Source organism: Solea solea, chromosome 7 (assembly GCF_958295425.1).
Source record: "Solea solea chromosome 7, fSolSol10.1, whole genome shotgun sequence".
NCBI lineage: Eukaryota > Metazoa > Chordata > Actinopteri > Pleuronectiformes > Soleidae > Solea > Solea solea.
The window spans coordinates 2,930,799-2,953,052 of NC_081140.1; the positions used below are offsets into that span (position 1 = coordinate 2,930,799).

Sequence of the window (22,254 nt, forward strand, 5' to 3'; positions counted from 1 at the left end):
CTTAAGTGGTTTATATGTGGTTTATATGTGGTTTATATGGTTAGTGACTAGTGACAGGAACATAAACTTGTCAAAGTGTCATGAGCTAACTCTGTGCTTGATCATGCAACACAGATTTGCTTTATCTATAGCTCTAGTTGAGGAACCAACTACATTTTTGGAACCACTGTCAGTCCCATTTCCAATCTAAGAGTGGTCATTACAGAAAACCTCACAGGTGGATATTAAATAAAAGTAAAGTTGAGAACCATGGGACAAATTTGATTGAAAACATGATCTGAGAACATAATGTTGCCAGTGTTCTTTCTTATTACAAACAAAAACCATGGTGTCATTTGTCAGCTCTATACCATGGGCCTTGTTCACAGGCCCTGGAGCAACCGATGACGAATGATGTGACAACACCCTGTACTTGTGAATGATTGAAAATGTGCACAGACTTCAATAAGTTTCAACGACACATGCAACTAATGGAGCCCTTTAAGTGCCCCGAGTCCAAATCATTAATTGTGCTAATAGAGCTGCACTGACACAGTAATGACTGAGAATCTGAGGGAAGACGAATGTGATCATGGATTCTATTTCTAGTTGTATTCAAGTGAACAAACAGTTCTATTAAAGGCAGAGTTCAGGACTTGTGAAGTGTGGTTATATGATCAACTGCCACATATTCAGCATTGACATGCTCTCACTGATCATGACACAAGGAACAATTGATTTTAGCCGTTCAATGAAAGACTCATAAAACACATGCCAACTTAAGGCTATGATATCTCAATAACACGTTCATGAAGCCTTTTCTGACTGAAAACAGACATTTGTTTCAAACCAGCTTTTTAGCCGGATTTGAGTCTGTGATTTTACATCATCGCACACAAACGTTGGTCCACTGCTGCCTCCATGAATGTTTAATGTGTTGTTTTGCGATTTTGGTGAAATCTCAATGAAGGATTTATGGAAGGGAACCAGCAGCTCGTATTTCAATGTGAGCTAAAAACGCTGATTTTCTGTATGGACGTTGGTGTAGAAGAGAGCAATTCACAAACATGATAATATTGATGACTTAAGCAGGCATATACTTGATATACTATGAGGTGAGCCTTTTGTGAAGTTGCTAAAAAAGATTTTACATTGAGTTTCTGAACTGCATTTGTTTATGTGCGTTCAGACTGAACTCTCAACATTCTGAACACTAAAAATACACCACAAATCATAAAGGGTGATGTTACAGGCACCAGGGTGAACACACACACACACACACACACACACACACACACACACACACACACAAATACAGGGTCTGGTTTCCATAAGATTGCATTGACTTACATTCATTATCTGGAGACTTTAATCTTACCTTTACCATTTCTACTACTGGTCTAATCCTAACCTTAACCTAACCCTAACCTCACCCTGAACATATAACACATCTTCACCTTAAAATGTAATAATTCATCTTATGGAGACTTGCTTTTTGTCCTCATAAGGAAGACAAGTCCTGTGTAATCACATTTAAGTCCCCACAACTGAAAACAAATTTCCTCATCTTATAAATGTTAAAAAATAAATAAATACATGTATTGGTGGTCACATAAAATGAAGATTTCTGGAGACCGCATGTACACATGCATCCAAGACCAAAGAAGTATTGTTTTCTTTGATGAAAGAACACTGCTGATAAAATATACTGTACATAAATGACACTACAGCACTGTTACATCTGTTCCTCTGGGAACATCTAAACCATGCAGGGGAGTGGGTCCCCGAGGACCAGGATTGAGAAACCGTGGTCTAAGCTGCACTGTACCTGTCACTGATTCCTGCCAGTACTGTTTGTGCATTACTCATTACTCATTAGTATAATCTCCAGTTGGTGCAACGTTTGTTTGGACTTTACATTGACGGCAATAACACCTATGACACACCTTTAAGTCATTTAAGTGATTTGTCTGCAGGTTTAAGACTGAATGCACAAAAACGTGTGGTGATGCGAGACAGCAGTGACTTTAACAGCGTTTTAAAAGACTGGAAACGACTTATTTACAGAACGACTTCAACTTTGGAAGTGGAGGTCAGTGGGTCAGTGCTTGGACCCCGAATAAAGAAAAATAAATGTGTAAAACATGCTCACCCCAAAGAAACTCTTTAAGATGGATGGTGGCTCCTAGTGAATGAAATGACATACTTGATCAGTAGAAAACTATTTTATCGTTATTTGAAAATTTGGTGAGATTATAAATAAATCACTGACGCTAACAAGCAGACGAACTTCCAACGTGTGCATGTATTTCATCTCGATGTTTGATTATGTGACGCTTCATCGTGTTTGATTTTCCAAAGCAGATCATTTGTCATGCAACACTGGGTGATCTCGCGCGGTCAAATCATTTGTCTCAGTTTAGAATCACACACTTGTTTCTCTGGTTGTCGTGCACGGCTGCTGGAGCGTGTGCAGATGCTGGTAATTGGACCAGAGGCTGCTTTCACGTTTGTCATGATGTTCTGCAGTACAGTATTTCCCAGGCCTTCTCATGCATTATCATTTCATCAGAGCTATTGCTGAGACACTGTTGTTCAAATACCTGCCCGGTCCTAATGAAGACATACGATGTTCCTGTGCTGATATGTAATGCTGCATGCACCCTCCCTCTCCCTCCCTTTGACATTAAATACAATACAATTTAATTCATTAAAAACATTGAAATCACACTCTGGGTCACTCCAGGTACAGGGCAGGGCCTGCACTGGGAGGCAGTCACTGATAGGACACCTCGGGTGACACGGTAGATGATGGACAGCGGAGCATGCTTGGTTGAACAGCCTCTTCCTCTGACACCACTTGCCCCTAACTTGACCACAATTGAATAGGGCTCTATGGGGAGATCATTGGATAATGAAAATAAATAATCAAATAAAAGCACTGATCGATGAATAAATTGTTCAATAAAATATGAAAAAGGTTGAAGAGCACTGCACAATATTGTTAAAATCTAGAGGGTAGAGATGTAGTGTTGTTAGTAGTAACCGTGTTCATTCATGTTTTACGAGTGGACCTCATACGTTACCCAGAGCTATATTATTATCACAATAAATATTGTACTGCTATATTATTGTATTAGCATATTCCAATATTAATAAATCCCTAATAAATAAACATAATTGTCGCCAGAATAAACCATGTCCCACAATGTCACCATAAAGCTGTGTATGAAGCTAATATAATGTCTACCTTGAACTAAGTACTGATATGTTTCCAGCAGGTTGGAGATGGTTTTTTATGGTTTAATGGCTTTGACACTGACTCATTCTTCGGTCTCCTTATCCTCCTGAACATGACACCAGTGGAGAGTGAATAAGATGAATGGACGCTACCCCTGGCAGTGAAAGGTCAGTGGGCAGGTTTACAGATTTGACAAGGATGAGGATGTTCAACGCTTTTGGCTCAATGGCACAGATGAGCTCGGGCTTAGACTGGCCATCGGCAATTTGGGATTAGCCCTAGAATGGAATGGCGGGATGATAAATCAGTTGACTGGCGGATGAATCGATTGCCTGAACGATTTCAGGCATTTGGACGGCCTTGATCAGTGGCTCTTACCACGACGGATATCCTGACTCGTTTGGGCGGCTTCCTGAGCTCAGGAGACGTGGGGGCCTCCACGTTGTTGTTTTTCTTCCAGATGATCAGAAACAAGCACACAATATTAACAACAACCTCGATGCCACTTCAGTCACTGCGATAACCCGAACCCTAACCCTGGCAGTTAAAAGAACTGTATTCCTACAGAACCAGCCATTGGTTTCCTCTAAAGCTCTGCAGGATCCAAGACTGAGACAAAGTAAGAAAGGTTTTATATTCAGGCAGACTGTGTGTGTGTGTGTGTGTGTGTGTGTAGGAGGCGCTGTACTGTAGAGTGTGAAGGACTGTATGTGAGAGATAGCACAGGACTGTGTAGGTGTATGGGACGTGTGAATGTCAGGATGTGAGCCCTTGTCTTTGTGTGTATTTGAGGACATGGCTCTCTCACCTCCAGGCCCTCCATCTCTGGACTGGCACAGAACAGGTTCTTTAAAGCAATGCCCGAATTATCATTTGAATCTGAAAGGGAAACAGAAGGATCATCACAACAGGTCGACGATCAGATGAGTCCAGTTTGAAATCCCCAACAGTCGCAGACAAATGACAGTATTATATTATATTATTCTATTATTCCTGTTCCATGTTTTTAAATATCTCCAGCACCAAAGTCCACAGGGTATACAGTGTGTATATATATATATATATATATATATATACATACACATATATATGTATATATATATATATATATATATATATATATATATATATATATATACTGTATACACATTGCTGTCAAACAAATAAAATATTTGATTGCGATTAATCGCATTAATGTCATAGTTAACTCGCGATTAATCGCACATTTTTTTTTATTGAGACAATTTCTCTGTCACTCTGCATATTGTGACTTATTCCTCCTCTCTCCTATTGAGAGTCACACAATAATAAGAGCGGCTGTGTATCAGCCTGCAGTCTGTGAATAAAGTGCCGTTCTTCAACACAGACAGAGTCCCATGGTTTAATGTGCTGTTGCCGTAACGAGCTAATCCGAGCTAAAGGAGCTAGCGGTCTTCGGTGGTCTCCTAACTACGGTTCGGGGGTCTGCCAGCTTGTTTGGTAACACTGCATACATCATGACTTGGATGTGGGGCTAACGTAAGCTAACGGAACTTTAGCTTTATATATATATATATATATATATATACATATATTAAATCACAGAGCTGGATATAAAAATTAAATCTATCTTGAGCAAACAAAGAACAATCTTCAAAAAGAGACAAAAAGCAAGAAAGAGCAGGAGATAGACATCGTGAGAGTTGCTTTAAGTGGAGTTGAGTTTAAAGAGGCCATTACAGACATTGTTTCTATCTGTTTAGAAACTCTGTGTCTGTCTATCTCTGTGTGTGTGTGTGTGTGTGTGTGTGTGTCTTACTTGGTGGAAGCTCAGTGGGTCGCTCGACCACAGAGGATCTTTTCAGAGCGGGTTTGAGGGGTTTCTGAGGTACTGGACGAGTAGGACTGAAGGAGGATTCCTCTGTGGAGATCTGCAATGACACACAAACACACTCATATATGCACAAAGATGCTCACTAACTGCAGCTCTGCTTAAGAGATGAACCTCTTTGTCTTAGTGGCGACTCATTAGACAAATGGCTCCACAGAGAGATGAGATGGAGGCAAATCAAAAGGAAGAAAGAAGAAAGAAAAAGCCCATGAAAGGAACAACAGCTGGAGAGCCCACAAAACTGTTATGACTTTCCATGACCTAAGAAGGCACTTTTGCTCGGCTATGTTAAGAGGTGCGTGAGGTAGAAGAACATTTTAGATACAATAACAATATGTTTCACAAAATCAAACGTGTCTGTGACATTAATTATGAATTTAATCAACTGCAATTGTTTGAAGTAGTATATTCATTAATGTTTCCAATATACTGGGCTGGTATAATAGGACAACAGCGAACTGGAGTAACTAATGTTAATTAAATTCTCTGCTAATTAAATTAGAAATTATATTAGTCATTTTGAATATACACATCAATGTTTCTCTGTTTTGAAGCTGCACAAACACTCTGCTTACTTTAATGAAGCATTTGGTTATGTAATTCATACCCATGATATACACTACGAAATTATATTTACAAGAAAGTAAAATATTCTGGGAAATTGCTCTTAATTTGTGCATAAAAAGATACTTAATCTAGGCAGGCAGGTTTTACACTAGAACAATCATTTCAGTTTAAAAAAATCTGACATTGTCTTAATAAAATATTTCAGCTTAGTGTGTTTGAGTGTTAATAATCTTTATCTTTATTGATTAAGAATATTTGGCTTATTTCTAGTAGGGCTGTGTTTTGTCTTTTTAACTTTTAACATACAAGTGGTTTAATGTCTTATTGTTTTTCTTTCTACTTCTCCCTGTAGGGGTCACCACAGTGGGTAATTTGCCTCCACCGTGTGTCCTTCTGTGAAACCAACTGTCCTCATGTCCTCCTTCACAACATCCATGAACCTTCTCTGTGGTCTTCCTCTTTTCCTCCTGCCTGCAGCTCCATTTTCAACATCCTTTGTCCCATATAATCACTATCCCTCCTCTGCATGGGACCAAACCATCTCAACATTGACTCTCACTTTATTTCCAAACCGTTCAACGTGAGCTGTCCCTCACGCTCATGTCTAATCCTGTCAATCTTGGTCACTCTCAGCATCTTCAGCTGTGCGACCTGCAGCTCCACCTCCTGTCTTTCAGTCAGTGCCACTGTCTCCAAGTCATCCATCATAGCAGGTCTTATTACTGTCTTGTAGACCTTCACTTTCACTTTAGCTGCTGTCCTTCATCCTGACACTCATCTTCACCCACTTCACCTTTCTTATCTACTGTCCATTGCTTTGGATGGTTGAGCCCAGGTATTAAAAGTCTACACTTTCTCCTTGCACCTTCACAGTTCCACCTGTCTCACTGTCGTTCACACACAACAAATGCTACATAAATATAGTAGAATGCAGTAAAAGTACAATAAAATATAATGAAAAGAGGCGGGTATACCAGACTGACTGTGTGAATTACACGAGAGACAAGCTGCAGTGTAAACAGATGAAAACACATGAAAAACAGATTACTACCCAAAACATGGGTTATAACGTATCAGAGAGGGTGGGAGGTGTTACCCAGGATGGACAGGATCTTATTCAGGGTCCTTTTCTCTGCCACTGACACCATAGAGTCCTGATCTGATCTTCAATAAAGCTTTTCAATTTAACTCATCACTGACTCCAGAAACTACGTACAGTATGTTGTTCTTTTTGTATTCTTTGTACTTTTAGTCCTCTGAACCATAAGAGAATCATGAGATAGTCCAGGGGGGCCAAGTGCAAGGGGGTCAATCCCTCACCTTGCACTTGGATGACAGACCACTCTACCACTTAACCACAGCATGACGTGTGTCATGGACTGAATGTGCATGAAAATGGGCGAACATGACAGGGTCAGGTACCGTCCTGACTATGCGATACTCTCAGATTTTCTGTAATTGTTATATAAACTAGAGCTGCAACTAACGTTTACTTTCATAATCGATTAATCTGACGATTATTTTCTCGATTAATCGATTGATCGTTTGGTCCATAAAATATCAGAAAACCTTAAAAAATGTTGACCGTGTTCATCAAACCAGGAAATGATGATGTTCTCAAATGTCTTGTTTTTGTCCACAAACCAAAATGATTGACTTTGTTGTCCAGAGCAAAGAAATGAAGAAAATATTCACATTTAAGAAGCTTCAGCAATCGGGAATCTCGTTTTAATCATGAAAAAAGCTTCAAACCGATTAATCGATTATCAAAATAGTTGTCAATTCATTTAGTTACTGATTAATAATCGATTCATTGTTTCAGCTGTAATATATACCATCTTATTTTTAAAATCTCAAGGACTCAAGGACTGTGAGATCATTTAAATTCTTATATCTGGGGCAACAACCCACTCCCAACATGGGAAAAAACAATCCAGCATGAGTGAGAACACAAGCTCTGAAGTCTGACGTCAGGGTACAAAAGGGCTCGACAGTGGTTCACACTGAGCATGTAATCCATCATCCACCATCACAAGATTAAAAAAGTGAGGTGAGAAAAAGAAATGGATCAGAAAAACTAGACTTACAATATGATGCTCTGCTTTATTCTGAATATTCTGACTAAGGTTTTTGTCACTATATTCACAGACATGTTTTTGAAAGGTTTTCTATTGTAACTGCACAATGCTTCTGCTGCACACCAGGAGATATTTAGGGTTAATTTGGGTTTCCCCACAACATTCTGGACTCTGACCTGGAAGCGGACCTCCTGACTGGCCCTGCGGTTTTCCTCCTCACTGATGCTGTTTGAAATGACTGACGTGCGTTTTTTCTCTGCAGCAGCTCGCTCTCTGATGAACTCTAGCCGTCTGGGGCGACCCAGCTGCTGGGAGAGCAGCGACTGGAGCTGAGCTCGCTCGATGGAGCCCAGCAGGATCATGGACTCTGGGGGGGGGGAGAATGAGAGAAGTGAAAAATAAAGAGAGAGGGAAGAATTTCATAGAGTTACATAACCGCAGCTCAGATGCAGTGAACGTGTGAGATAACGAGCCTGTGTTTGTGTGTGTGTGGCGAGTGTGCATGGGCGGGTGGCCGCTTGCTTACTTTAAGTAATTGCCTTCGTTAATGTACGTGCTGATTATGTATTTGGTTAAATGCCATGGTTAATTGTTCCCTGCACGGTCGAATACAGGAGACGGTGTTGGAATACCAACTCTGCACACCAGTGAGGCTGTGAGCGCGGCCCTATCAGAGAGTTTGTCAATCAATCAATCACTTTAAAGAGTCCTCAGAATCTCGTGGAGTCCATGTGTCAGCGTTGAGTGTTTTACGACAGTGAGGTTGCAATTGTAGACAGTGGATGATGAATGTTTACAGTGATGTTGTGAAAATATGTAAAAATAATAAATTTAAAAAAACTGTAGGGGAAGCTGCGCAGAGAAAAAGGCAAAACAGCTCAAACAGTTACGCTTTAAAGAATGAAGGTGATTCGTCTATTTGTTGTTTTGAATTTGAATAAAGTAACATCTTTTCATCTTTATCTCACACATGGTTTACTTGTGGTTCCCAGAGTCTGTAAGAGCAGAATGGGAGGCAGAGCCTTCAGTTACCAGGCTCCTCCTCTCCTGTGGAACCAGCTCCCAATGACAGTTCAGTATAGACCTAGACTGCTGGGGGATTTTCCTGTGGTGCACGCACATTCACTCTCTCACACTCAGGGTATGAATATGACTTTTTATATGTCATTAACCTTGTCTCTTTCTCTCCCTAGTTTGTGTCCTTCCTTCCTTCCCTCTCTCTCTCTCTCTGTATTCTCATCTTGCAGGTTGCAGGATCCAGATCCAGTTTTTGAGGCTATCCATATCATACATATCATCACCATTATTGTTGTGCTATAATTAAAAGTCGACATCAGTATAATTTTTATCAACAGTCTCTGCTGCTGCTTATATAAATTACATTGTATTGCTATAAACATGTCATCATTGACTGTATAAACTTGTAACTTGATACAGTTGTTGTGTAACTGAGATAATCTATGTTATTATTATACAACTAAAATTGAATTGAATTGAATTGAATGTCGTTTAACAGCGTATCTCACCAGCTGATTCCACCAGTGCCAGGGTCTTGAGGTGACCCGTCAACAGGACGTTATGCAGATCTCTGTAGCAGCAGTTGAGAGTGATGTACCGCACGTCCCGCACCATGATGTCCTCCACACGGATGTTATACTTCCTGAAATTAGACAATGGATATAACACAGTACAGGTTGTGAGGGATCGAGGTAAACAACAACAAATTGATTATTCTTCTACAGCATTCAACTGTAGAATTTGAACATGCACACAGTTATTGATATAAATCTTAAAATGTACAACAAAGGGATGGATTATTTAGCGGCCGAAAGATATTGGCAGGACATGAGAATGATTGGACACCTTGAGGCGAACAGACGTACAGTCGTTACATCTGAGATGACGACATGACGCCTGCGATGAACAGAAAGCATCCCTGAACCTCTTATTAACCTTCTTTTATCTTACGGGGTGACTTTTCATTAACGTCGTTAATCTGTGTTATGTTAGTGTTAATTTGAAGTCACATAATCTCAACTGAACTCCACTCAAACTGATGATAAAAGTGGCCCATACAATGCCACAGTTACAATAAAGAGAATAAAGAAATACTAAAATACATAAACACAGTGCAATAAAAGGAAGTTAAAATTAGATTTTTGCCACAAAGGCTCGATCACCTTTGGATTTTAGCCTCATTTTAGGGGTGATCAGTAGCAGCTGATTGGAAGATCTCAGTCCAATACTGGGGGGGCCGAGGCCATTAAGAGCTTTAAAAACAAACAATAACATTTTAAAATCTATTCTAAAAGCAACTGGGGGCCAGTGCAGCGAAGTTAGAACAGGGGATATGTGGTCACGTTTGCGTTTGCCAGGGAGGAGGCGGACAGCTGCATTTTGTACCAGCTGCAGGCGGTGCAAGAGTGAATGGTCCAGGCCAGCATACAATGAGTTGCAGTAATCCAGTCGTGAGTTAATAAAAGCATGGATCTCGAAAAGTCTCGAGATCTCTATATGGCATGTACACTTTTACTTTCGATAAAATCCTTAAATGGAAGAAGCAGTTTTTCAAGACAGAACTAACCTAGTGATCAAATTCATCAGCCCGTCATCAAATATAAGACCAAGATTTTTAACTGATGACCGGATGAAAATCTCATGGACCACATCCAAACATTATGATTTCAGTCTTGGTTTCGTTTAGGTTCAAGAAGTTTGCGGCCGTCCAAGATTTAACCTCGTATATGCAATCAAGCAATATCTGTACAGAATCATTGGATGTTGGTGTTAAAGGCAGGTAGATCTGAACGTCATCGGCATAACAATGAAAGGAAAGATTGTGTTTTTTGAAAATTAACCCTAGTGGAAATAAAGCAGGAAAAGAATTGTCCCGAGGATGGAGCCTTGGGGGACCCCAGAGGTGAGCAGGGCTGAGGATGAGGTGAATTCATCTCTCTATTTTCATTAAAAACAAATCATCTTCAACGTTTAACTATATTGGCCAGTGAGGGGAGGGATACAGGTTGAAACTGATCAAAAACAGCATGTAAAGGAGGAACGGTGAGATCAAAGCTCGGGCCAGCACAAGAGAAGGCACCTGGCCTGAGGGCAGAGATTTTTTCAATAAAAAATTTGAGAAAACTCTCACAGACGGTGAGCGAGGGTACTACTGGAGAGTTATCACAAGGGTTAACAAGGGAGTTAAAAATATTAAAAAGAACCTGGCGCTTGTGACTATTACAAGACACAAAATAGGAAAAAATAATGAATTTTTCACAGCCTTAACAGCCCTTCGGTAAGCAGACAGGTTTTCAAAAGAGCTTCTTTAGAGACATGGAGCTTATCTTTCTTCTATCTTATCTACCCTATCTTTTAATAATATACTCTGTGTGTTTCAGAAAGTCATGTGGCTTACATTGTTATTAGCTAGATCAGTATTGACGTTTGAAAATGAAAATGATACATAGATGATCAGATCAGATGATCGTATTAGAAGCTGTAATGGGATCATGTGAGCATCTGCTATTAAAATGAATAACACACCAAGTATTGACTGTGATGCTAATGATTTAGCAACTATCTGATGGTTAGCCACATCATCAGCCACAGATTGATCCATCCTCACTACACCACAGAGCCACTTAAATGTATTTTATTTTATATTAGAAACACTGTATGTATCTATCTTTGATCCTTCTAGCTCTTAAGTGTATTACATTTCTTGTTTTTCCTTTTTATGAAATTTATATTCACATTTCATTTTATTTTTCTCTGGGAACCCCCTGGGACCTCTTCATGGAACCCTCGCTGTCCCTAGACCTGCTATTGAGAACCATTGTTCAAACTACTACAATAGTTTCTGTCATGTGGGCAGAAACTATTGGAGGGGGTTGGACTATGTAAATGTGATGATACTGTCACGTGGGTGTCTACATTCAAATGGCCACATCATCCTTAAATATTGTCAGATTCCCATGTGTCCGACATTGTTGGAAAGCTTAAGCTGTAAATAAGTCAAAATGCCCCTCAGCCCACTTGTTCCTGGTTTTCTCTTGGCTGGGCACATACGATTTATTGTTATTATATATTATATTATATATTCTTTTTGCAGGTGAAGAACAAACATCTCAAGCTTCTGCTCGGAATCTTTCTAGCCATTGTATCTCGGTAAAGTCTCACACCAGCTTTTGTTTTGCTCTTTAATTTAAACAAATCCTGGAGCCATTGGACATCAAAAGCTGTTTTCCTTGCCTGACAGATCTACTAGACACCTATGACCAAAATATGAAAGTAAAAAATTATGATTAATAAAAAAAAAAACAGGAATACATCACTCTTGAGGAACTCTTTTTTAATTTGCTGATAGATCAGAGAGAATAATGTAATGCATGCCTCTGAACTGACCACAACTGCTGTCAAGACTAATTTCCCTGGAGGAAATCAGAGGCAGTTGATGAAATCTGAGTGGTTTTCTCTTAATTGAGCCTCCTCCCTGCACAGGCTTTGGCCAGTACATCTGATCAGTGTTAGCTTCCCTGCTTTCATCCACACTGTGCCGATTTGATCCCCGATAAACAGACTTATAGGGTTTTAAATCCAGGCTTCTAGATCCTCCATATTAACCAGAGTGGATTGTTGATATGTGTTGTTTGCATGTGAGAGGGAGGGAGTTTCGGGAGGTGGGGAAAGCCAATAAAAGGATGTTTGTAATGATCCACAGAAAATGGAATCGTCTCCTGAGGCTTAGCTCATCGTCAGATAACCAGAGACGGCAGTGGACCGGAGACATTTCAGCAAACTCTATTTGGCCATTAAGAAATGCTGAGGCGTTGTATATTGCAATTTAAAAAAAACAAAACCTATATCCGATATCAATATCGGATATAGGTCTGATATTGACATAGGTCTGATATCGGATATCGGACCGATATCTGACGGCTCTGAAAGGGTTTTGCATCTCGTGCATCTGCCCAATATCATAGGGCATGATTTCTGAAAATATACTATAAACTATACTTTACTCTGACTGTGTTACTACTAAGTTTTGAACTAAATAAATATGGATATGGATAGATAAATGAATGCTGAATAGTTCCACACAAGTAAGAATGTTGAGGTTTATAACACAAGAGGAAAATGGAGGATGCAACAGTTCATTGAAAACATGGGTCACATCACACACACAGGGTGTGGGAGAATGTGACTGAGAGGCTATGATGTTGCAGCAAATAAAAAGGAGTGACAGAAGAGAGGAAAGCCACAGAGAGTAAGTGAGTGAGGTCCAGATAATGGAGTGATGGGAAGTGCAGGTCAAACGAGGTGCTGATGTACACAGCAAATGAATCAAAGAGGCAACAGAGATGAAACTCTTTCGGGGAACGGCCACAGAAATGATAAACAGATGGAGGAAGAGATAACAAATGTCCTCATTACTCACAGTTTGTGAATGATGCATCGGAAATATTATTTCCACCTCATGACTTTGCCAACATCCATAACAATAACCTCTTCTGAACAATTGAATGAAAAAAAGCTTCTGTGTGGTCGCACTGTGCTCGGAGGATGCCAGGCAGTTGGTAATCTCATTCAGTAATTTCTCTGGCATAAATTATCAGTGAGTGAATGCATTGAAAGCCATGTAACAGTGAACCACTGAGCCAGGCACTGTCTCACACGTCTCACTCTCTGTTTCCCCTGAAGGTTTCATAGAACTGTGGGTTAGCTCTCTGACAATGCACACGCAACAAATAATCCTAAATAAATAACTAAATGCATTGTTTGTTCATTGTATATGTGCCCAGCCCAGAGTTATGTACATATTTCCAACACAGGGAAATCTGAAACTATGTGAAGTGGTTTAGGGAGAATTTTAGCCTCATTTAGCCAGATTTACATTTTACAAAGAGAGCCAAGTGACAGTATCATCACATTTACATGGCCCAACCCCCTCCTGTTCAAGCTGTCAGTCACATCTGATATCTGTTAGGCCACAGGACAGAAACTATTGTAGTAGTTTGAACAATGGTTCTCAATAGCAGGTCCAGGGACCCAGAGGGTTCTACGAAGAGGTCCCAGGGGGTTCCCAGAGAAAAATAAAATGAAATGTGAATATAAATTTCATTCATTTCAATTTCAACAAGAAATGTAATATACTTAAGAGTAATATGTTAATACAATAAAAAACAAATTCAACTAAACCTATTTTTGCCTTTTTTGGGGCCACATTGTCCCCTGTGTGTGTGTGGGCGCACATCTGCTTTTTAGCTAATGAATGGTGTTTTTGTGGCAGATTTTGATGCCTTGAAACTTTAAGTTCATACTCTTTACACTTCAAACTAACACTTTAATAAGCAGCTATTATCATAAATGAAGTGACATAATGGAAGTGATTAGCTGACCATGCTCTTTCACTGGAAACCTGTGCACACATTCACAGCATTCACAGCAACAAGAAATGCTATTTTCTGACTGACTGATCACTCATTTACTGTATGTGCGGTAAGTTGTTTCACTTCTCAGCGTGAGAAATGTCATGTGTGGCCGACTTGTTGCTGGTCACATATGGTAAAGGTTTGTGCCTGACTATGTTCAGTGCCTTGAGATACTGTAAGTCATCTCCTCTGAAGAGTCTCCAGTGTGTGCTCTCATGTTGTTTTCTGGACAGACCACACTGATCCTGTGAAATGTGCAGAGAATTTACAACATACTTGTGTGTGTTTGTGCGTGAATTTCCTCAATATTTCAAACTATTTCGTTTAATTTGACACATCTAAACACATTGAAATGAACACTGCATCACTGCAGGTGAGGCAGACTCAGGAGCACTCAGTGAATGAGGCCTTACATCACCCGTTTTACTGCATCCACTGACAGCTCATAGTATGAGGTTTAGAGGTGGATGCACAATTATGACGGAACTGTGATTTACTGTGAAAAAGAAAATTGGCTGTACTTATAAACCCATGAGGGCATTGGACACTTTGTGTGCAGGACACAAATAAAAATGACATGAAATGAAAAGGTGACCCTTTCCTTTCTTTTTCGAACGTGTACATTACGACCTGAAGGCTGCAAGTGTGGCTAATTTGTTGGCTGGTTTCAGACCTTATTACTAGGTTTCTTTATATCATGTGTGTTGATTTTCGTTCATCCAGGTCATAGTTCCCCAAATGTAACAGAATCTGTGGCAAAGGTACTTCAAACACACCAACTGTCAGAGCTGGAGGTGTCTAGGATGAGAGGTGAACTGTCAAGAAAGTCCAGCTGTAATGGATTCAATAGCATATGGAGTTGTAATATTAAAGCTCCTGTCAGCAATCTCATGTTTGGCTTATGTCCTGTCCACTGTATTTATTTATTTATTATTTTCTTTAATTAATAGGTATCATGCAGTTTAACATAGTCTGAGCAGCAAATGTATAATATCTTTAACTTTGATATATGATATAATCTCTGAGGCATAATGCACAGTACATACTCGTGGTGCCCCCAGCCGAGCTCTGGAAGGTAGGGAAGCTTCTTGATCCTGATGATGGAGTCATAGAGGGAAGGCTGCAGGGACTGGGCCACAGCGTTGGCCAAGATCACCGCTATCATCACCGGCAGGATGTGGGAGATCTGGCCAGTCAGCTCAAACACTATGACCGACGTGGATACCGTGTGGGTGACCGCTCCGGACAAGGCCGCTGCACCTTTGGGTAGAGGGGAGAATGTTAGTGAGAATTAATATAGAAAAAGACAGCAGCAATTGTTCAGATTAGTCTGTTTTCAAGGTGAGAGGCTGGGGCGGTGTAAATGGTTCATTGAGGAAATATTTAAAGGGCAACATTCATTAAAATGAGAGGTAGTTCAATTTGAAATAAATAATACCTTTATAACCCCACAGCAAATTCTCTAATAATCTGTTGATCTATAAAAACATTTAATCATTCTGAATTTTGATTCACTTCCTACAAGAACTGCTTGTGACACTTAAATCATATAATTAGTATCTTACACATTCAACTCCACCCCTGGCTGATTGTACTCAATTCCCTTGTAAGTCGCTTTGGATAAAAGCGTCTGCTAAATGACATGTAATGTAATGTAATGTAATGTGATGTGATGTAATGTAATGTAACATTGCTCCATAATTACCACTCGTGGTTTCTTAAGATACAAGAAACATACTATCTACCAATCCCAGGATAAGCTTTTAAAACAGATCTTACACACTCACCAACAGGCTAAAGTAGATTAGTTTCACCTCATGCAACATAACAGTAACAACAAGGTGAATAATCCTTGACCACCCAATAAATGTCATTAACGCATAAATTGGGCCAGGTGGTTGAATGCGATGTGATCCACATCCAGTGTACTCCTGGTGCCCGTCTCAAGCCTGAATAAATGGGGAGGGACGTGTCAGGGCACCTGGCGTAGAACATTAGCCAAATCAAATATGCGGGTCACTGTGAAGTAAACAGTACTGACAAACCAGATCAGTCAAGTCCTGGGTTAACAACGACCGGTGCTAAAGACCAACAGGTGCAGATGAAAAACAGGGAAGGAGTGTGGAGGTAAATGTAGGGACTATGACTGTTAAATGGTTGGCTGATATGATGGAGAGAAAGAATGTAGATTTATGTGTGCAAGAGACCAGGTGGAAGGTAAGAAAGCACAGGAGCATTAAGGGTTCAAATGTTCATTTGAGAGTCATTTGGATTAGGCTGTCAACAGTCAACCACAGCGGTCAGCCAAAAAGATTTCCAAAGATCCGTTTTTAAAGATCCGTTTCAATCTGAACGTCTTGGTCGCTCAGACAGGAAGTGTCTTCTATGTCTCGAAAAACAACAACAAAATAATGACATAGAGACAGAGAAACAGATGTTAATTAGATGGTGCCTTAACACAGTGCAAGACAAGAGTTTAAAAAACTGGATAAAATAACATTTAATGTCTTCTCTCGCATTCAGAAACTGTCGCGCCATATTGCATTATCACACATCCTCACTACGCGATGATGGTGTGCCTACACCACACGCTCTGCTCCACCGCCATTCCAGCAGTGATAGCAGCACGAACCGCGGCACAACTCAGCAGCCTCCTCCGTTTCTGTCGCTTCCTTGTAATCACAAGAACAGAACTACTTGGAACAGAAACAGGCTCAGTTTTTGGTCGTCCACGCCTTGTTTTTCCCGGGGCGTGGCCTGTAACTATAGAAATCGATGTGGAAGACAAGACTAGACTACGTCAATATCGACCCAGGCTGATCAGATCTGATCGCTTGTAATATATAATGTGAACAGTTGGTCAGGAAGATCAGATTCTGATCAGGTATGCTAACAGTTTGATTTGGACTTCAGTCTCAACGAGACCTTTGACCCCACACGCCCCTCAATCACCACAATCACTCATAACTGTCACCCTCTGTTAGCACCACACCTGCTAACAAGCCAGTGGCGTCTCATCAATGCTAGGGCGCCGCCCCACCTGTCTTACGTGAAGAAGAAGAAGAAGAAGAAGAAGAAGATACGACTTCGATCCGTGTCAGCAGTTTTTTCTTCTTTTGATTCGTGTAGTGCTTTTTTTTAATTTTAATTAAAATATGCCCCCCCAACATTATCTAATCACCATCTTTACACATAAATTCACAAACAGTGGTTATCCTAGCCTAGCTTTGCAGTCTCTCTCTCTCCTCTCTGTGTGTCAGATATTCAGTTTCTACACTAAACTTCTGACAAACGACATCCAGGGTAGATTTCCGCTGCTCTAAACTAATTCATTCTTAAAATATCGTTTTTGCAAAATTGGTCCCGTCAGACAGACAACCTGAAAAACAGCTGCTTACTGTCAACAGACGGAGCAAAATTATAAAAATAAATGATCTTATTGTCATTATTATATCTATGTACACTGCAGTTGGCCGTAATAGGAATTTATAGTGTCATAATAAAAGAATAGAGGAAATCTGTTGCACACACTCCACACAATAATCTGCAAACACTATCACTGATCCAATTCACAAAACCACACTTGCTTCACTGGTTCTAACTTAAGGTGAACTATCTTTATCAAGTCTAAATAAATATAAATATAAGTTAACACAAGAAAGACTTGCTTTATTTTATTAAAATATGGTGGATTGTGCAGAATTTTTTTTTTAAATGTTCAACAATTTTCTTCAAGTCAGAGACTGTTGCATTTAATGAAATGTTTGCTTGATTCAATGTGCATAAAGTTAAAAGATTGAAACTAATAAAACAAGTTTTGACATTTTATATGACGGAATATCCAGAAAGAATAGAATTAGGCTGAAAGGGTTAGGGTTAGTGCTTTACAGCATATTCAGCTTCAAAAAGTAACTCGGTAAAGTAACTGGATTACTTTCTTGGAGAAGTAATCAGTTACTAATTACTATTTCCAAGTAACTTGACCAGCACTGGAAAAGAGCAATATAAAAGCAGCATGGGGCGACACGGTGAGAAAACAGATGAGTCCAAAAACAAAGGAAAGAAAAAGATGGTTGTGGTGAGAGGAGAGGAGCGTCTACATGGGCAGGTTTGTCAGTGTGTGTCTGTCTAATGCCTCTGATAAACATTGCTGCTCCTTCTGACTGTCTTCATCAGAGTGTTTGGTCATGAGCTACAGTGCACCACCACCGCTACCACCACCACCACCACCAACACCAACACCAACAGCACCACCACCACCAACACCAACACCAACAGCACCACCACCACCAACACCAACACCACCACCAACAACAAAACCACCACCACCAACAACACCACCACCACCACCACCACCAACACTACCACCACCACCAACAACAACACCAACACCACCACCACCAACAAAACCACCACCACCACCAACAAAACCACCACCACCACCACCACCACCAACACCAACACCAACAGCACCACCACCACCAACACCACCACCAACAACAAAACCACCACCACCACCAACAACACCACCACCACCACCACCACCAACACTACCACCACCACCAACAACAACACCAACACCACCACCAACAACACCAACACTACCACCACCACCAACACCACCACCACCATCATCAACAACACCACCATCAACACCACCAACAACACCAACACTGCCACCACCACCACCACCATCAACAACAACACCACCACCAACACCAACACCACCACCACCAACAACACCAACACCACCACCACCACCACCAACACCAAGAACAAGAACACCACCACCACCAACATCAAGAACACCACCTCCACCACCAACATCAAGAACACCACCACCACAACCAACACCACCACTGTGGCCCAGAAAAACAGCAGTCAATCAAAAGACAGCAGTGAGATAATCAGCATGGCTGTCAACAAGTAACACACGGGAGATAAACACAACACTGCATCTCATTAGACACATAAGTACAGGAAGCATGGAAATGATGTGGTTATGATGTGGTTATGATGTGGTTATGATGTGGTTATGATGTGGTTATGATGGGACAGCTGCTGTTTGCAAAACATCAAATAAATGATGGATTTTACTGTTGTAGGTAGGGCTGAACGATATATCGTTATCGTATCGATATCTAGATATGAACATTCAAGATATTCATATCGCAAAAGCAACGATATAAACAATATAGATTTTCCCCCGCGCTCGCCCTACATGTACATTTCTGGCACAATAAACTTCATTTTTACGATTGCCCTTGAATGCACCACTGCGGCCAGCCAACCACAAACCTTATTTCATGCTTGCTGTGGATCGACAGCTGAAGCCAACCAATGACAAACATAGGAGGGCGGGAGGGAGACGGACACTGAGACGCGCACACACACACACACGACATACACAGCGGGAAAGAAAGTGACATGAGCGCGGAAGATAATGCGGCCGGTGGCGATTTTGGATTTAAAAAGGATGATGTCAACCAGAGCGAGGTGTTGTGCAGGTCGTGCTTGGCAAAAATTGCGACGAAGCAAGGTAGCACAACAAACATGTTTCACCACCTGAAACAACACCATCGCGTGCTGCACGAAGAGTGTAATACAATGAGAGAAACACCGGGGACTTCTCAGTCATCCCAAAAGAAGCCCAAGCAAAGTGTGTTTACTGATGCGTTCAGTAGCGTTACACCGCATGAGTCGACGTCCACCGGACATAAAGGTTACAGACGCTATAACATACCACATTGCAAAAGACATGGTACCCGTGTACACAGTCTCACAGTGAGTTCTCATCAATAAAACTGCACTTTCCATGTGGAAAGTTTCTACAGTCTTTTGTATTATGATGTTTTTATTTTTCTGAAAAATGCTTGGTTTTCACCGAACCCGTAGTCATATCGTATCATATCGATATCGAGATATCTGACATGAATATCGAGATATGAAATTTTGTCCATATCGTTCAGCCCTAGTTGTAGGTCGAGGACATGATGGCTTACTATAAACTCGTTACTGTTTTATGAAGAATAACAACAATAAATCAGCCCATTTAGAGTCTTGGAGCAGTGTATCAAGGCATTGGGCTATAAGGAAAGATTCATATTGATTCATTAATTCATTTTCTCCAACTGAGAATATAATTCTGCACATTAATCCCATGATAATTAAAAAGAAATGTGTGTGCAGTTTTTATCTGAATCACTTAAGATGAAATACGTTTTGTGCAGGTTCCACAAAAGTGGAAAATGAAAGAAAGTAGAGATGTAAAATGTAGAGAAAAAAGATCAGAGTAGAGACTAAAGTAATAGAAAACAGAATGTGAAGAATAAATTGTGTGTTCAACTTACCAACAACAGCGTAGCCTCCTGGCACTATGGTGTAGATGGCGCCATCTGAGTGAATGCCATCTGGGAACCAGGCCGCCATGCTTTCTCCAACCAGACGACCAAAAGCTGCCCCTGGAAAAAACACACAACAACATAAATGCACGTAAAAGAAAAAGTTCTGGATTCTGAGGAACACAAAGTCAGACCAGGAACCAACATGGCTGCCAGTGGTGACACAATGAAAAAACTTGTTTTGGGACTCACATAATAAAAGCTATATCACATTAAAGCTGTAGTGTGTAATGTTTAAACATAAACACATGCCTGTTACTAATGACTTTCCACTATTGTGATTAGGTGAATTAGGTGAATCAGCTCCACATGTCGGTGTCTATGTTTCTCAGTCGAGCAGTAGTTAAAGATCGTGTTGCCTGGCGACCCACGCTGCACACAGGAAGTGAGTTAGATGCAGTGAACAGGGACATTGCTGTGGTGAAGCCAAATGGCTGCAAACATGTTGGAGTGTAACAGTTTGAGTAGTGAATTCTTGCTCAATGGCAAATCAGCATGTTAGTGGTTTAGCAGAAAAACTCCCTCTTATCACTAAGTCATCTTTAATATTCCTGTGGCTCAAAGGTTATCAGTTATGGCACTTTTCCATTATACAGTTCCAGCACGACTTGGCTCAACTTGACTCTATGAGTTGTTTTTGTTTTTCCATCAGTGATAGTACCTGGTTCAAAGTGAGCTGAGCCGAAACTAAAATGTGTCGTCAACAATCAGCCACTGATTGGTCCGAGAGTTTCGTCACTGAAAGAGTCACGAGTGCGACCTCTGACACAAGAAACCAAACTGTTGCTTTTGGGCTACATAAATACATGTGATTGATAAAGAGAATTTAAAGCTCCAGTATGGAGTTAAAATAAGACTATAAGCACATAAGTGACCCCACACCTCTGAAACATGATCACACAAGCAAACATTTGCACATGTCATCCGGTCATAACATACAAATCACAAAAACTGTTAGACTGAGAAATACAATCCCAGTCTGAATTGAGTGAACTCATTTAATTTGAATGCAACAGACGTTTATTTATTTATTTATTTAAAAAATGAAGCAGTGGAGTTTTAAAGTAGGAATATACAGCATATTGCCATTGAACTTGTTTATGCATCTATTGTTTCAACACAGTGAGCGTGCATTCGCTTCTTACCGATGACAAACACAGGCATGAAGGCGCCGCAGGGCACTGGGATGGTGGTGGCCAGGGCAGACATCCAGAACTAAGACAGAAAATGAGAAACATAAAGAAAAATATTCAACATATATATTTATATATAAAAGAAAGGACAGGGTGGCATTTCAATTAGCTTCAAAGTACCATCCTGTCTGCCCCTAGATGATAGCTAGTTGAATTCTCCACCAGCATTGAGGAAGGAGGCAGCCATGCAAGGCTTATTGCTAAGGTTAGATTGAGCTGTCACTTTCACTCCTCATCTGACAAAGACCCTGACATGAACCTTGGCTAATGAGCGGGCCGTGGCGATTGGCCGACAGACTGCTAATTAGGAAAGACAAACAAAAGGGAAATGTCACCACTGACAATGTGTGAGCACTATCATTCTCTGTGTGTGTGTGTGTGTGTGTGTGAGAAAGTTAAAGCACATATGAGGCTGATATGCTGAAGTTTCACTAAGACTTATGTTATTAAATGATGATATTCAAGAACATTACCCAAGGATTTTCCCAACTTAT

At 40.5% G+C, this 22,254-nt stretch overlaps 1 protein-coding gene across 5 annotated transcripts in view; it reads right to left on the reverse strand.

Moving 5' to 3' along the window:
* Nucleotides 1-22,254, reverse strand: part of LOC131462429 (chloride channel protein 2-like) — a 148,375-nt gene that overhangs the window by 26,366 nt on the left and 99,755 nt on the right. For 2 of the 5 annotated variants that reach the window (XM_058633647.1, XM_058633649.1), the window contains 9 exons: nucleotides 21,713-21,782; nucleotides 20,517-20,627; nucleotides 15,213-15,426; nucleotides 9,262-9,395; nucleotides 7,912-8,102; nucleotides 5,019-5,130; nucleotides 4,029-4,099; nucleotides 3,599-3,673; nucleotides 2,132-2,164 (listed from right to left, as the gene is read on the reverse strand). In XM_058633647.1, the coding sequence (XP_058489630.1) occupies nucleotides 2,132-2,164; nucleotides 3,599-3,673; nucleotides 4,029-4,099; nucleotides 5,019-5,130; nucleotides 7,912-8,102; nucleotides 9,262-9,395; nucleotides 15,213-15,426; nucleotides 20,517-20,627; nucleotides 21,713-21,782 (1,011 nt within the window). The remainder of the gene's footprint in view (nucleotides 1-2,131; nucleotides 2,165-3,598; nucleotides 3,674-4,028; nucleotides 4,100-5,018; nucleotides 5,131-7,911; nucleotides 8,103-9,261; nucleotides 9,396-15,212; nucleotides 15,427-20,516; nucleotides 20,628-21,712; nucleotides 21,783-22,254) is intronic. The other 3 variants (XM_058633648.1, XM_058633650.1, XM_058633651.1) reach the window with 2 other exon arrangements.